The sequence below is a fragment of the Ranitomeya imitator genome, chromosome 5 (assembly GCF_032444005.1).
Source record: "Ranitomeya imitator isolate aRanImi1 chromosome 5, aRanImi1.pri, whole genome shotgun sequence".
Classification (NCBI taxonomy): Eukaryota; Metazoa; Chordata; class Amphibia; order Anura; family Dendrobatidae; genus Ranitomeya; species Ranitomeya imitator.
Genome location: NC_091286.1, coordinates 400967159 through 400983676, shown reverse-complemented (window position 1 = coordinate 400983676; position 16518 = coordinate 400967159). Strand labels below are relative to the sequence as shown.

Here is a 16518-nt window from a genome sequence, read left to right as displayed (position 1 = left end):
CTAATGCTTAGCTTATGGCATGCGGCAGCTTTCTCCGATCCCAACAGAAGCTTCTAGGCGCTACCTATTCAGCTATATGATCGCTCCCTCGGATTAGATCAGATGAGTTTGTTCAGCTACCTTCGAGGAAGGAGGCAGAGCCACGATGTCGGCGCGAGAAGAGGATTTTCCACCGTGGAGAGCGACAGCACTTCACTCTGGATCGTCAGTCACTGAAGATCCAGAGGTGAAGTGGTTCAGTCTTCAGTGTCGCGGTGGGTGAGTATGATGTCTGTCTGTGTGTGTGTGTGTCTGTCTGTCTGTATCTTTCTTGCAGCTCCTGTCCTATACAGTAACATACTGTATACACAGGTCCACTGCTGTGGTGTTACTGACAAGCTTAAAAAACATGTCGCATCAAAGCGTGACTCCTTCAAAATTTATGAGAAGCAAGGCGAAGAGCTGTCTGGTTCATCTGAGTATGTTCAGACGATAATACGACACAGGTGTGTCTCAATCCATTGGATTATGGCCATACGGACATACGGAAGATGTACAACTCAGCCCTTCTGCAAAATACAGAACAGAAACTTTCTTGCCTATCATTGATCAGTTTATCGCTTCTCTTGACCAACGTCTTCAAGCATATAAAGATATATCAAGCAAATTTAGCTTTTTTAGCCATCTGAAAGAACTGTCTTCAGACGAGCTTAAGGCCACAGCAGAGCAACTCGTCAAGTCTTATTCAGATGACTTGGACATTACATTTATCGATGAACTGTGTCAGTTTGTAACATTTTCCAATTCATTCACAGACGAGGAGCCAAAAGATATCAGCAATGAACTTTTCATGTACAAGCTTATCATGGAAAAGGGTGTGCAGGGCACTTTCCCAAATATTGAGATAGCTCTAAAGGTACCTTCACACTGAACAATTTAACAACGATATCGCTAGCGATCCGTGACGTTGCAGCGTCCTGGATAGCTATATCGTTGTGTTTGACACGCAGCAGCGATCTGGATCCTGCTGTGACATCGTTGGTCGGAGCAGAAAGGCCAGAACTTTATTTCGTCGCTGGATCTCCCGCAGACATCGCTGTTATGATACGGTGGTCTAGGAGCAACATGGAACGAGCTCTGAAGGACGTGGTAACTGTACTGACCGCAGTCCCTAAGCTCAACACAACACTAGAAGTAGCCGTGGAATGCTCCTAACTCTCCCTAGGCATCTCGTCAAAGCCTAAGAGCTAACTACCCCTAAAGAAAGAAGCAGGAAAACTATCTTGCCTCAGAGAAAATCCCCAAAGGATAGATTAGCCCCCCACAAATAATGACTGTAAGTGGAGAGGGAAAAGACATACACAAAATGAAACCAGGATGAGCACAGGAGGCCAGTCTAGCTAAATAGATAGGACAGGATGGAATACTGTGCGGTCAGTATAAAACACTACAAAAATCCACGCAGAGTTTACAAAAAAAAAAACTCCACACCTGACTAAAGGTGTAGAGGGCAAATCTGCCTCCCAGAGCTTCCAGCAAGACAGAATTAATTCACACTGATAAGCTGGACAAACATAGAAAGCACAGAATGGATAAGTCCACAATCTATGGACAGAAAAGAGCAAGCAAAAACTTAGCTTAGCTGAACTGGTCAGGATAACAGGGAACTCCAAAGAGATGTGAATCCAACCAGGAACCATTTACAAGTGGCACTGGCTGAAGACAGAGCCAGACCTAAATAGCCGAGCAGAAGAGAAGATAAGTGGAGGCAGCTGATGACAGCTAACTCCAAGGAGCAGCCATACCACTAGAAACCACAAGAGGGAGCCCAAGAGCAGAACTCACAAAAGTGCCACTTACAACCACCGGAGGGAGCCCAAGAGCGGAATTCACAACAATCGCTGAATCGGCGTGTGTGACGCCGATTCAGCGATGTCTTCACTGGTAACCAGGGTAAACATCGGGTTACTAAGCGCAGGGCCGTGCTTAGTAACCCGATGTTTACCCTGGTTACCAGTGTAAATGTAAAAAACAAACAAACACTACATACTTACATTCCGGTGTCTGTCCCCCGGCGCTCTGCTTCTTTGCACTGTCTGCGCCGGCCGTAAAGCACAGCGGTGACATCACCGCTCTGCTTTACGGCCAGCCGGCGCTCACAGTCAGTGCAGGAAGCAGAGCGCTGGGGGACAGACACGGGAATGTAAGTATGTAGTGTTTTTTTTTTTTTTTTACATTTAGACTGGTAACCAGGGTAAACATCAGGTTACTAAGCGCGGCCCTGCGCTTAGTAACCCGATGTTTATCCTGGTTACCAGGGGACTGTTGTGAATTCTGTGGCCAAGCTCCCTCCTGTGGTCGTGAGTGGTACTGCGGCTGGTTCTGTCTATAAGCTTCCTTTGGTGGATGAGAGTGGTACTGCGGCTTCTGAGTTTCCTTCCTCAGGTGATGAGGTTAAGTCGTTAGGTGCTGCTCTATTTAACTCCACCTGGTGCTTTGATCCTGGCCTCCAGTCAATGTTCTAGTATTGGTCTTGCTTCCTCCTGGATCGTTCCTGTGGCCTCTCTATCCTGCATAAGCTAAGTTCTGCTTGTGTTATTTTTGTTTGCTATATTTTCTGTCCAGCTTGCTATATTGGTTTTTCTTGCTTGCTGGAAGCTCTGAGATGCAGAGGGAGCACCTCCGTACCGTTAGTCGGTGCGGAGGGTCTTTTTGCCCCTCTGCGTGGTTGTTTGTAGGTTTTTGTGTTGACCGCAAAGCTATCTTTCCTATCCTCGGTCTATTCAGTAAGTCGGGCCTCACTTTGCTAAATCTATTTCATCTCTGTGTTTGTATTTCATCTTAACTCACAGTCATTATATGTGGGGGGCTGCCTTTTCCTTTGGGGAATTTCTCTGAGGCAAGGTAAGCTTATTTTTCTATCTTCAGGGCTAGTTAGTTTCTCAGGCTGTGCCGAGTTGCATAGGGAGCGTTAGGCGCAATCCACGGCTACCTCTAGTGTGGTGTGTTAGGATTAGGGATTGCGGTCAGCAGTGTTTCCACGTCTCAGAGCTCGTCCTATGTTTTGGTAAATGTCAGGTCACCTTGTGTGCTCTGAACTTCAAGGTCCATTGTGGTTCTGAATTACCTGTTCATAACAGTACTGGAGGCCCAAAGTACTAATGCTTCTCAATAGAGGGAAAAGAGAAGTTCTGAGACCATTTTTTTTTCTTTGCACTGTTTTCTGTCTTTCTTTTCCCCTATACATCAGGGTGGTTCAGAACACAGGTGTGGACATGGACATTCAGGGTCTGTCCTCTTTGATGGATAATCTCACTATAAGAGTACAGAACATTCAAGATTTAGTGGTTCAGAATCCTATGTTAGAACCTAAAATTCCTATTCCTGAGTTATTTTCTGGAGATGGAGCTAAATTTTTGAATTTTAAAAATAATTGTAAACTGTTTCTGGCTTTGAAACCCCGCTCCTCTGGTGACCCAGTTCAACAAGTTAAAATCATTATTTCTTTATTACGTGGCGACCCTCAAGACTGGGCATTTTCCCTTGCGCCAGGAGATCCTGCATTATGTAATATTGATGCGTTTTTTCTGGCGCTCGGATTGTTGTACGACGAACCTAATTCAGTGGATCAGGCAGAGGAAAATTTGCTGGCTCTGTGTCAGGGTCAGGATGAGATAGAGATTTATTGTCAGAAGTTTAGAAAGTGGTCCGTGCTCACTCAATGGAATGAATGTGCGCTGGCAGCTATTTTCAGAAAGGGTCTCTCTGAAGCCCTTAAGGATGTCATGGTGGGATTTCATATGCCTGCTGGTCTGAATGAGTCTATGTCTTTGGCCATTCAGATCGGTCGACGCTTGCGCGAGCGTAAATCTGTGCACCATTTGGCGGTATTATCTGAGCATAAACCTGAGCCTATGCAGTGCGATAGGACTTTGACCAGAGCTGAAAGGCAAGAACACAGACGTCAGAATGGGCTGTGTTTCTACTGTGGTGATTCCACTCATGCTATCTCTGATTGTCCTAAGCGCACTAAGCGGTTCGCTAGGTCTGCCACCATTGGTACGGTACAGTCGAAATTTCTTTTGTCCGTTACTTTGATCTGCTCTTTGTCATCCTATTCTGTCATGGCATTTGTGGATTCAGGCGCTGCCCTGAATTTGATGGACTTGGAGTATGCTAGGCGCTGTGGGTTTGTCTTGGAGCCCTTGCAGTGTCCTATTCCATTGAGAGGAATTGATGCTACGCCTTTGGCCAAGAATAAGCCTCAGTATTGGACCGAGCTGACCATGTGCATGGCTCCTGCGCACCAGGAGGATATTCGCTTTCTGGTGTTGCATAATCTGCATGATGTGGTCGTGTTGGGGTTGCCATGGCTACAAGTCCATAACCCAGTATTAGATTGGAAATCTATGTCTGTGTCCAGCTGGGGTTGTCAGGGGGTACATGGTGATGTTCCATTTCTGTCTATCTCATCATCCACCCCTTCTGAGGTCCCAGAGTTCTTGTCTAATTACCGGGATGTATTCGATGAGCCCAAGTCCAATGCCCTACCTCCGCATAGGGATTGTGATTGTGCTATCGATTTGATTCCTGGTAGTAAGTTTCCTAAGGGTAGACTGTTTAATTTATCTGTACCTGAGCACGCCGCTATGCGGAGTTACGTGAAGGAGTCTTTGGAGAAGGGTCATATTCGCCTGTCATCGTCGCCATTGGGAGCGGGTTTCTTTTTTGTGGCCAAGAAGGATGGTTCGCTGAGACCTTGTATTGATTACCGCCTTCTAAATAAAATTACGGTCAAATTTCAGTACCCCTTGCCGCTGCTGTCTGATTTGTTTGCTCGGATTAAGGGGGCTAGTTGGTTCACCAAGATAGATCTTCGTGGTGCGTATAATCTTGTGCGTATCAAACGGGGCGATGAATGGAAAACAGCATTTAATATGCCCGAAGGCCATTTTGAGTACCTGGTTATGCCATTCGGACTTTCTAATGCTCCATCAGTGTTTCAGTCCTTTATGCATGACATCTTCCGAGAGTACCTGGATAAATTCCTGATTGTATACTTGGATGATATTTTGGTCTTCTCGGATGATTGGGAGTCTCATGTGAAGCAGGTCAGAATGGTGTTCCAGGTCCTGCGTGCTAATTCTTTGTTTGTGAAGGGGTCAAAGTGTCTCTTTGGTGTTCAGAAGATTTCATTTTTGGGGTTCATTTTTTCTCCTACTATCGAGATGGACCCTGTTAAAGTTCAGGCCATTTATGATTGGACTCAGCCAACATCTCTGAAGAGTCTGCAGAAGTTCCTGGGCTTTGCTAATTTTTATCGTCGCTTCATCGCTAATTTTTCTAGCATTGCTAAACCGTTGACTGATTTAACCAAGAAGGGTGCTGATGTGGTCAATTGGTCTTCTGCTGCTGTGGAAGCTTTTCAGGAGTTGAAGCGTCGTTTTTCTTCTGCCCCTGTGTTGTGCCAACCAGATGTTTCGCTTCCATTCCAGGTCGAGGTTGATGCTTCCGAAATTGGAGCAGGGGCTGTTTTGTCGCAGAGAAGTTCTGATTGCTCGGTGATGAAACCATGCGCCTTCTTTTCCAGGAAATTTTCGCCTGCTGAGCGAAATTATGATGTTGGCAATCGAGAGTTGCTAGCCATGAAGTGGGCATTCGAGGAGTGGCGTCATTGGCTTGAAGGAGCTAAGCATCGCGTGGTGGTCTTGACTGATCACAAAAACTTGACTTATCTCGAGTCTGCCAAACGGTTGAATCCTAGACAGGCTCGTTGGTCGCTGTTTTTCTCCCGTTTTGACTTTGTGGTTTCGTACCTTCCGGGCTCTAAAAATGTGAAGGCGGATGCCCTGTCTAGGAGTTTTGTGCCCGATTCTCCGGGTTTGTCTGAGCTGGCGGGTATTCTCAAAGAGGGGGTAATTTTGTCTGCCATCTCCCCTGATTTGCGGCGGGTGCTGCAAAAATTTCAGGCTAATAGACCTGACCGTTGCCCAGCGGAGAAACTGTTTGTCCCTGATAGGTGGACGAATAAAGTTATCTCTGAGGTTCATTGTTCGGTGTTGGCTGGTCATCCTGGAATCTTTGGTACCAGAGATTTGGTGGCTAGATCCTTTTGGTGGCCGTCTCTGTCGCGGGATGTGCGTTCTTTTGTGCAGTCCTGTGGGATTTGTGCTCGGGCTAAGCCCTGCTGTTCTCGTGCCAGTGGGTTGCTTTTGCCCTTGCCGGTCCCGAAGAGGCCTTGGACGCATATCTCTATGGATTTTATTTCGGATCTCCCCGTCTCTCAAAGAATGTCGGTCATTTGGGTGGTTTGTGATCGCTTCTCTAAGATGGTCCATTTGGTGCCCTTGTCTAAATTGCCTTCCTCCTCTGATTTGGTGCCAGTGTTTTTTCAGCATGTGGTTCGTTTACATGGCATTCCAGAGAATATCGTTTCTGACAGAGGTTCCCAGTTTGTTTCGAGGTTTTGGCGAGCCTTTTGTGCTAGGATGGGCATTGATTTGTCTTTTTCCTCGGCTTTCCATCCTCAGACTAATGGCCAGACTGAACGAACCAATCAGACCTTGGAAACATATCTGAGATGTTTTGTTTCTGCTGATCAGGATGATTGGGTGTCCTTTTTGCCTTTGGCTGAGTTCGCCCTTAATAATCGGGCCAGCTCGGCTACTTTGGTTTTGCCGTTTTTCTGCAATTCTGGGTTCCACCCTCGTTTCTCTTCAGGGCAGGTTGAGTCTTCGAACTGTCCTGGTGTGGATACTGTGGTGGATAGGTTGCAGCAGATTTGGACTCATGTAGTGGACAATCTGACTTTGTCCCAGGAGAAGGCTCAACGTTTCGCTAAGGCTACGTTCACATTAGCGTCATGCGACGCAGCGTCGTCGACGCACAACAACGCATGCGTCATGCGCCCCTATCTTTATCATTGGGGACGCATGCGTTGCGTTGTCGTGCGTTTTTGTAAAAACGCACGACGCATGCGACATTTCACCGCACCTGGGTGGAGTCGGAGACTCTACATGTTGCATTTTTGTAGCGTCTAAAAAACGCATGCGTCGCACTTGCGTTGCTCGTGCGTCGTCATTGCGTTACAATCTCCCATTGAAACCAATTGACAACGCACTTGCGTCGCGTGTGTGCGTCGTGCGTGCGTTGTGCGACGCATGCGTCATTAAATAAAATTAAACAAAAAAGTGTCTAGACAGTGTCTAGACAGTGAAAACAGTGATAAAAACATCCCCCATATATAAAGAAAATGTTTGGATTGTTTGTCACTTCTGCTGCAGCATCTACAGGCAACACATCAGACCAGACTTCTTCTACTTTTCTTCATCTGCTGTCCAGAGATGTAAGTATAGAATGATTCTGTGCATTTTCTACATGTTTTATTTTGTAATTGTTTTTGCAAGTTGTGTATTATATTCTGCACTGTGGTTGTTTAAAGATATTGTTGTATTTTTAGTCTTGTTGTGATGTATGGCGTTGTATAGGATGGCGTTTCATTGTCTGCGGCCTTGATTATTGTTCTTTCCAGGATAGATTTTTCTTTTCCATTTATTGGTTTGGTGGTGTTTTTTTGTTTTCAGTTGTGATGTTTTATTCTTGCGTTATATGATGGCGTTTAATAGTCTCCGGCCCTGTCGGTTTTATTGTAAAGTATGGTAGTATAGAATGATTCTGCACCCTTTTATTAAATGTAATAATTTTTATTGCAAGTTGTGTATTATGTTCTGCACTGTGGTTGTGTAAAGACATTGTTGTATGTTTCTGGTTGGGAGGTATGGCGTTGTATGGCCTTTTATTGTATCCGGCCCTGTCGGTTTTATTGTAAAGTATGGTGTTGTATTGCCATTTCTGCCCTTAATTTTTGGGGGTTGTTAATTTTTTCCTTTCAAAAATCTATTGTGTTTTTTGGGTTGCTCCGTGCATACTGTACATTTTTTTTTAAACAAAACTCTCTTTTTGGATTACGACATAGGGTCTGTTGTGTATTTGTTTTGTTATCTTTAGGCTTTTGTTTACTCTGGCATTGTGTTGTCTCTGCCATTGTTTTTTTTAATCAATGTGTCAGTGTTGTTTGCTCAGCGTTAGTTCAGTTGGAGTGCAATGTTCTTTGTGGTTGAAATGTAAATTTTATTTATTTTTTTATATATTTTACTATGTTCCGCTGTATTGTGCATAGAATAAATTTTATTTTGTTCTTTATTTCAGAATTGCATTAGTAATGGCCAGCGACTCAAGCCACACCCCACCGCTGAGGAGTCTGGTGACTACATGATCTACTATTGCTTACTATTCGCTGTCATTTGTAGATGGGTCACTCAACTTTTTGTAAACTATTTTACAGGCTTCTTCAAGTGAGGAGGAGAGCCAGGAGGAACAGAGGCAGCAGGAGGAGAGACCACGGGACCAAGCTGTGGTTGCAGGACGGCGAGTAAGTTGTCAAACCTATTCCTTTTTTTTCTTTAAGTTTTTTGTTTTTGCGGGTATGGGGGGTGGTGGGAGGGGGGGGTGGTGGAGGTGGTAGGTGGTGGTGGAGGAGGTAGGGACAACAATTTTTATCTTGCAAACATTAATATTTTCCATTTATTCTAGGTTTCACAACGGGCCCATGATGACCCACTGGACATTGACCTGATGGTGGCATCCATAGAGGAACGGGGCCCGTTGTGGGACAGCCGTGACCCCCGGCACGCGGACCAGGGCGTGTTGCGCCATTTGTGGATTGAGGTGGCACAATTGCTGTGGGATGGCTTCGACAGCGCTTCCCCCACGGGCAAAGCTAAATTTCGTAAGTATTTCCAAAATGCTGCTGTGACCCATCATGCCAGGATACACAACCGTCTGTGATGTCTTCTATTGGGATTGCACACGGTTGCGTTATCATTTTCAATATTTTCTCTCAAACTAATTTTTTTTTTTTTAATTTATACACAGTTAAACAATTGAAGACCAGATGGCGCTCCATGAAGGACCGTTTCAAGAGGGGCCTGAAAAAGGAGGGACAGATCCGTAGTGGTGCTGCAGCTTCAAGGACCTCTATCTACAAATATAATCGTATTTTGCAGTTCTTGCGACCGGTCCTTGAAAGCAGAGAGTAAGTATATAGTACCTATGCACACACCTAGTTTTTACAACATGCATATTCGCGTACTATATTCCAGCCACGTAGCTTATTGCCCAGCCATTTATTTTGGCAAGTACGAAGTATAGAAATGAAGAAAAAAATTCAAGCTCACCGAGGCGTGAAAAGTAAAAAATACATACTTTTATTCACTTCAATCATAAGCAGAGGATGAAACATCAGCACAATACAATAGACACTATCTACGCGTTTCAGGTGACAGGTAACATCAGACATCAGGGTGCCCTATCACCTGAAACGCGTAGATAGTGTTTTTATTGTATTGTGCTGATGTTTCATCCTCTGCTTCTGATTGAAGTGAATAAAGTATTTAGTTTTTACTTTTCACGCCTCGGTGACCTCGAATTTTTTCTTCATTTCTGGTCTTCTCACGCTTGACACAGCGTCTCCGTGCTCCCAGCCTTCTGGGATTACTACTATGGTGAGCTTGACTTCCTCTTTTTTTCCCTGAAATACGAAGTATACAGAACACAGAAAGATAGTAGATTGGCCATGCCCGGGCAATATTTCATAGTGGAGTAGTATATTGCCCATCCAGGTGTATCCCAGTTTTTTTTCAACAAAAAAGGAAAAATATAATAGACACGGCATACCTTCTACTCCAAGGCAGGTTATGTTCCCATGGTTGCTCAGCTCGCAGGACCTGTGATGACGTCTCGGTCACATGACCGTGACGTCATGGCAGTTCCGACGATAAGCGTAATTGTCGGGCGTTACAAACGGCAACCATGGGTGACTATTTTGAAATAAATAAATGCATTCTTTTTTTAATATTGATGCGGCATATGCAGTGTCAATATTAAAAATAGGTTAATATTAACGGCGGCAATGGATACCGCCGGTAAAGTTAATTAATGACGCATGTGAAATGTTATATTTAGTATACTAATGGTTTCCTTATGTTTTCACAGAACACACAGCAGCACCCGCGAGACTGTCCGACCCTCTGGAGCGGTCCTTCGTGAAGCGCCATCTGAACTGTCGCAGCCATCCCACAGCGAGAGCAGGTCTGCACCACCACAATCTGGCGAACCGGCAGCCGGTCCATCAGATGTTCCCCTGGCCGAGGCCTCTGTCGCTCCTTCCTTCGGGTCTTCCCGACAGCGTCAGCGGGCCTCGGACAGGGCGATCCTGCCCGAATTTTTACATTTGAGCACCGTATTCCAGAATGGTTTCAAGGCGCTGTGCGATAAAATGTCCAATATCGACCGGCGTCTTGAAACCATAGAATCGGAGCTCTCGAGGCCGGCCAAACATTTTTTTAGTGCCATTCAGAAGGGCATGGTTGAACATCTTACGCCGGAACTCCAGATTTCGGTCATGCAGGCCTGCAACAACGCATATGTCACTGCTCTGCAGCAGGCTCGGGTCATGCAGTCAGCGACTACAATGCCCGCAGTACCATCGCTGGCTGCCATGGCTCTGACTCCTGCTGCAGAGCACCACCACAGAGCTCCGCGTGCCGAGGGCCACCACAGAACAGAGCCCCAAACTTCTGCTCCTGCCAGGCCTTCAAGGGCACACAGACGGGAAGCCGACCCACACCCAGAGGGAGAGAGGAGGAAAAAAAAGAAGAAGACGACAAGCACTACAACCTTGGCTATGGCTGCTCCCAAAACAACCACCCAAAGTACACAGCCTGGGTCTACCCGGAGCACACCCAGTACCCAGCCTGGGTCTACACGGAGCACACCCAGTACCCAGCCTGGGTCTACCCGGAGCAGGAGTAGCCAGCCAAGGACACTGGTCGTCCCTCCTCCTCCCTCACCTCCTGCGTTGGCAGTCTCGCCACCGTCAACTGGCTGGATTGATGTCGGCATCCCGTCTAGTGTAATAGAGTATGCTGCTTCCTCCCCCTCGTCCTCCTCCTCGGTCTCCTCAACACCCACCAAAAGTGGAGGATATCAATCCCCCTTAATCGCAGATATTGATACCCCATAACATTTCCCATTTCTTTTTTTCTGTGTCCCAAATAAAATTGTTATTTTGTTCAAAAATACTGTTTTTATTGTCTATAATAAAGTTTGCACCAAATCACACCGTGCGCCGTATAAACAAATCTTGTGTTTGTAACACCTGATGTGCAATGTCTGACAATATTTTATCAATATTTTTTTTCATTTTTTTTATAGGGCTGTCGCTCATTGTACTATGAGATGTTACAAACACAAACAGCATTGCTCAATATATCAATTTTAAAATGTACCATCACACAACGATTTCAGTAACGATATAGTTGGTTTTTGTCAGTAACCAACGTTATCTTTTCTGAAATCGTCCAACGATTAGGCCCCTGCTGGGAGATTGTAGGTGTCAGCGAATGATTAGGAATTTTTTGGGGTAACTGATCACACGCTGTCATTGTTGGATCGGCGTGTTTGACACCGATCCAGCGATGTCTTTGCTGTAAACAAGGGAATATTGGGTTACTAGCGCAGTGTTTTAAACAATCAAAAAAGTGAACAATACCCCCCCCCCAAAAAAAGGTGTCAACCACGTCCCTCGCCGTCATCTTCCCGCAGTGACTGACACTGTCATTCCCGCCCGTAAAGCAGAGCACACCGTTGACTTAATAATAAACGCTGTGCTGTGCTTTAGGGCTGGCACAGTACGGAAAGGTGACGGCGATGGACGTGTCACACACCGGAATTTTTTTTTTTGTTTAAATTACATTTACAATGGTAAACAGGGAAAACATCGTGAGTGCGGCCATGCGCTTCATAACACAATGGTTACCCAGATTACACGGGGACTTGCTCTTTTTTTGTCGCTGGAGAGCTGTCTGTGTGACAGCTCTCCAGCAACCACGCGACGACTAACAACGATCACGGTCCGGTCGTATCACTGGTCGGTATCGTTGGCTAATCGTTTTATTACGGTACCTTAAGAATATTGGTCAGGTGAGGTGGTAGCAATGTTCACAGTGTCGCCACTATTTGACTCTGGACGTATACTAGCATCCTGAGTGCAATAGTGTTAACTCTGTAGAGTTGTGCAAACATGATCGTCTCCCTCCTTGTCAAGCCAGGTTCCATATGCAAATAGTCTGCAAGATTAAAAATGGTTGACAAGGTGGGAGCCGATCATGTTATATGTCAAAACTATGGAACACACGGCTGAAATATTTAGTTGTTTTGTCACAGTCCATTTGGGTACTGGTGCTCACATAAATTTTGTGGGACACACATTAGTTTATTTAACATTGGATTTTAAAATTTGTTTACTATGGAAAAACATATGGGAGATTTGTTTTGTGAAAACGGAAAGGCACAAGAACTTTATTTCAAAACACAACGCATTAGAAAATCAGGGGACATTAACAACATTTAAATAACCTTACATAGGCTGGTAAAATGACATGGACTCAACAGTGTTTAAATGACAGTGTTTTTATTGTATCATAATACCAAGATGAATTAAACCATTTGATCTTGCCATGAAACAAGCCCAACATCTGAAACAAAGTATGCAGCAAATTGGTCCCTCATATGAGCAATCTCCACAGTTGTCCGCAGAGGATGATCTTGATAATCAGGCAATGGATTTGGTATGGGTTCATCGAGGTCCACGTTGACTCTCTCTTTATCAATAATATTATTGTGGAGAACCACACACGCCTTCACCACCTCATCCACTGTCTCAATTTTCAAATTGATAGCGGATCCTAAGATACGCCATTTGGAGACAAGGATTCCAAAGGCGCACTCCACAGTTCTTCTGGCCTGGGACAGTCTATAATTAAAAATACTTTTGGTGCGGTCCAACCCCCGACTGGAGTACGGTTTAAGTAGGTTGCCACTCATTTGAAAAGCCTCATCCCCAACCACAACAAATGGCATGGCCGGGCCTTCGGTGTTGGGAAGAGGTCGTGGCTGGGGGAAATTAAAATTGTTATCGTATAATCTTCGGCCCATATCAGACTCCTTAAATGTCCGTGAATCATTTGCACGGCCAAACGCTCCAATGTCCACAGCGAGAAACCTGCAGTCCGCACCTGCAATTGCCATGAGCACGGTGGAAAAGTATTTTTTATAATTAAAAAACAGAGATCCACTTCTTGAAGGCTTGGTAATCCTAATGTGCTTCCCATCCACGGCTCCAATACAGTTAGGGAAAGAACACACTTGTTCGAATTTTTGGGCGTTGGCCTGCCATAATTCTGTTGTAGGGATGGGTAAAAATTCCTCCCGGAGGTTGTCCCACAATGCGCGGCATGTGTCGGCAATAATACCAGAAAGTGTGGAGACTCCAATCCTAAACTGGAAATGCAGTGATCTCAAGGTCTCTCCGGTAGCCAGGAAACTGACAAGAAGAAAAATAAATAAATATAATTAATTAAATTGTTATGAAAGAATTTTTCATTTTTAATTACAATCCCCACCCCACAAAACCAAAACACGTTACTTTAAAAAATGGCAAGAACATATAAATCCTTCACATTGCATTACGTACCGTAGAGTCACCAGCAGACGTTCCTCGGGGGAAATTGCTTTACGGAGCTGCGTGTCCTGCCTGGAAATGGCTCCTTCCACCAGACGCAGCAGATATCGGAAGCTGTTTTGAGACATCCTGGTGTACTCAAAGTATTTCTCCTGGTTGTCATTTAACTCGCCAAACAGACAATGGTAGGCTCCACGACTCTCTCGCACTTCCACTATTGGGTGTAGCCAAAAACGCCGACGACTCCTTCTCTGTAGTTTGTCTCTTTTCCTCTGTTCATGACAGGCAATAGCATAAGCAATAGCAATGGTAAAATCCAGCTCCATATTGAGGTAGATACTCTCCATGGGACGATCCATCTTGATGCTGTATGGTTGGAATTATCTATGCCGGGGTATATATACCACAATTCCATCATACCCACCCTCATCTACCCATTGGTGGCATTATCTAGTGTCTAGACACTAGACCCACCCTCTTCTATTCATTGGTGGTATTATCTAGTGTCTAGACACTAAATTGTGTTGAAAGATTACATAATTGTTTGACAACGCATGCGTTGTAAAACGCTGCGTTTTTTGGGAAAACGCAACAAAAACGCACAAAAAACACTGCGTTTTACGACGCATCCGTTCGACGCATGCGTCAAAAATGGTGCGTTTTTGCGTGCGTTTCAGTTGCGTTGTGCGTTGCGTCGGCGACGCTGCGTCGCATGACGCTAATGTGAACGTAGCCTAACCGCAGGCGCTGTGTGGGTCCCCGACTTCGTGTTGGGGATTTGGTTTGGTTGTCATCTCGTTATATTCCTATGAAGGTTTCCTCTCCTAAATTTAAGCCTCGTTTCATTGGTCCATATAGGATTTCTGAGGTTCTTAATCCTGTGTCTTTTCGTTTGACTCTTCCGGCTTCTTTTTCCATCCATAACGTGTTCCATAGGTCATTGTTGCGGAGATACGTGGCACCTGTGGTTCCATCTATTGATCCTCCTGCTCCGGTTTTGGTTGAAGGGGAATTGGAGTATATTGTGGAGAAGATTTTGGATTCTCGTGTTTCGAGACGGAAACTCCAGTATCTGGTTAAGTGGAAAGGTTATGGTCAGGAAGATAATTCCTGGGTCTTTGCCTCTGATGTCCATGCTGCCGATCTGGTTCGTGCCTTTCATGTGGCTCATCCTGGTCGGCCTGGGGGCTCTGGTGAGGGTTCGGTGACCCCTCTTCAAGGGGGGGGTACTGTTGTGAATTCTGTGGCCAAGCTCCCTCCTGTGGTCGTGAGTGGTACTGCGGCTGGTTCTGTCTATAAGCTTCCTTTGGTGGATGAGAGTGGTACTGCGGCTTCTGAGTTTCCTTCCTCAGGTGATGAGGTTAAGTCGTTAGGTGCTGCTCTATTTAACTCCACCTGGTGCTTTGATCCTGGCCTCCAGTCAATGTTCTAGTATTGGTCTTGCTTCCTCCTGGATCGTTCCTGTGGCCTCTCTATCCTGCATAAGCTAAGTTCTGCTTGTGTTATTTTTGTTTGCTATATTTTCTGTCCAGCTTGCTATATTGGTTTTTCTTGCTTGCTGGAAGCTCTGAGACGCAGAGGGAGCACCTCCGTACCGTTAGTCGGTGCGGAGGGTCTTTTTGCCCCTCTGCGTGGTTGTTTGTAGGTTTTTGTGTTGACCGCAAAGCTATCTTTCCTATCCTCGGTCTATTCAGTAAGTCGGGCCTCACTTTGCTAAATCTATTTCATCTCTGTGTTTGTATTTTCATCTTTACTCACAGTCATATGTGGGGGGCTGCCTTTTCCTTTGGGGAATTTCTCTGAGGCAAGGTAGGCTTATTTTTCTATCTTCAGGGCTAGTTTGTTTCTCAGGCTGTGCCGAGTTGCATAGGGAGCGTTAGGCGCAATCCACGGCTATCTCTAGTGTGGTGTGTTAGGATTAGGGATTGCGGTCAGCAGTGTTTCCACGTCTCAGAGCTCGTCCTATGTTTTGGTAAATGTCAGGTCACCTTGTGTGCTCTGAACTTCAAGGTCCATTGTGGTTCTGAATTACCTGTTCATAACAGGGGACTTCGCATAGTTGGTCGCTGGAGAGCTGTCTGTGTGACAGCTCTCCAGCGACCACACAGTGACGCTACAGCGATCGGCATCGTTGTCTAGATCGCTGCAGCGTCGCTAAATGTGACGGTACCTTAAGGATATACCGTATATACTCGAGTATAAGCCAACCCGAGTATAAGCCGACCCCCCTAATTTTGCCACAAAAAACTGAGAAACTTATTGACTCGAGTATAAGCCTAGGGTGGAAAATGGAGCAGCTACCGGTTAATGTCAAAAATAAAAATAGATACCAATAAAAGTAAAATTAATTGAGACATCAGTAGGTTAAGTGTTTTTGAATATCCATATTGAATCAGGAGCCCCATATAATGCTCCATACAGTTCATTATTGCCCCATAGATGCTCCATATAAAGCTGTATCCCATATACAATGCTCTGCACCGTTCATTATTGCCCCATAGCTGTGCCATATACAATGCTCTGCACCGTTCATTATTGCCACATAGCTGTGCCATATAGTGCTCTGCACCATTCATTTTTGTCCCATAGCTGTGCCATATAGTGCTCTGCACCGTTCATTTTCTCCAGTCACCTTCCACGACAGCGGTACTGGAGGATGTCTCCCCGCCCTAATGGGGGACAGGAAACACAAAGAGGTTAAATACCCTCCCCTTCCTGCCATCTCCAGTGTTTTTCCTGTCCCCTATGGGGCATGAAGAGGTCCTGCGGTAGTGCTGCCGTGGCCGGCGATCGGAGCACTCAAAATCTTACCTAGCCGGGCAGCCTGGGTCGGGATGTTTCTCCTCCCTGCGGCGCTGCTCCCGTCTCCTCACATAGTGTGGACTCGGGACCCCTCCTCCGCTCCTCCCGCGCTCCTTCGGGAGTAAAGCGGAGCGGTGTAGTGCGGCCGGGGTCCC

The 16518-nt window shown here is 45.6% G+C and overlaps 1 protein-coding gene across 5 annotated transcripts in view; it reads left to right on the top strand.

Moving 5' to 3' along the window:
• Positions 1 to 16518, top strand: part of LOC138637993 (major facilitator superfamily domain-containing protein 8-like) — a 184133-nt gene that overhangs the window by 43954 nt on the left and 123661 nt on the right. For 2 of the 5 annotated variants that reach the window (XM_069726931.1, XM_069726933.1), the window contains 5 exons: positions 8188 to 8242; positions 8324 to 8410; positions 8572 to 8767; positions 8914 to 9073; positions 10033 to 11112. The exons of 2 other annotated variants lie outside the window; for them this stretch is intronic. In XM_069726931.1, coding sequence (XP_069583032.1) covers positions 8188 to 8242; positions 8324 to 8410; positions 8572 to 8767; positions 8914 to 9073; positions 10033 to 11062 — 1528 coding nt within the window. In that variant the 3' untranslated portion in view covers positions 11063 to 11112. Of the gene's footprint in view, positions 1 to 7262; positions 7325 to 8187; positions 8243 to 8323; positions 8411 to 8571; positions 8768 to 8913; positions 9074 to 10032; positions 11113 to 16518 lie in introns of those variants that run through there. One more of the 5 variants, XM_069726932.1, reaches the window with a different exon arrangement.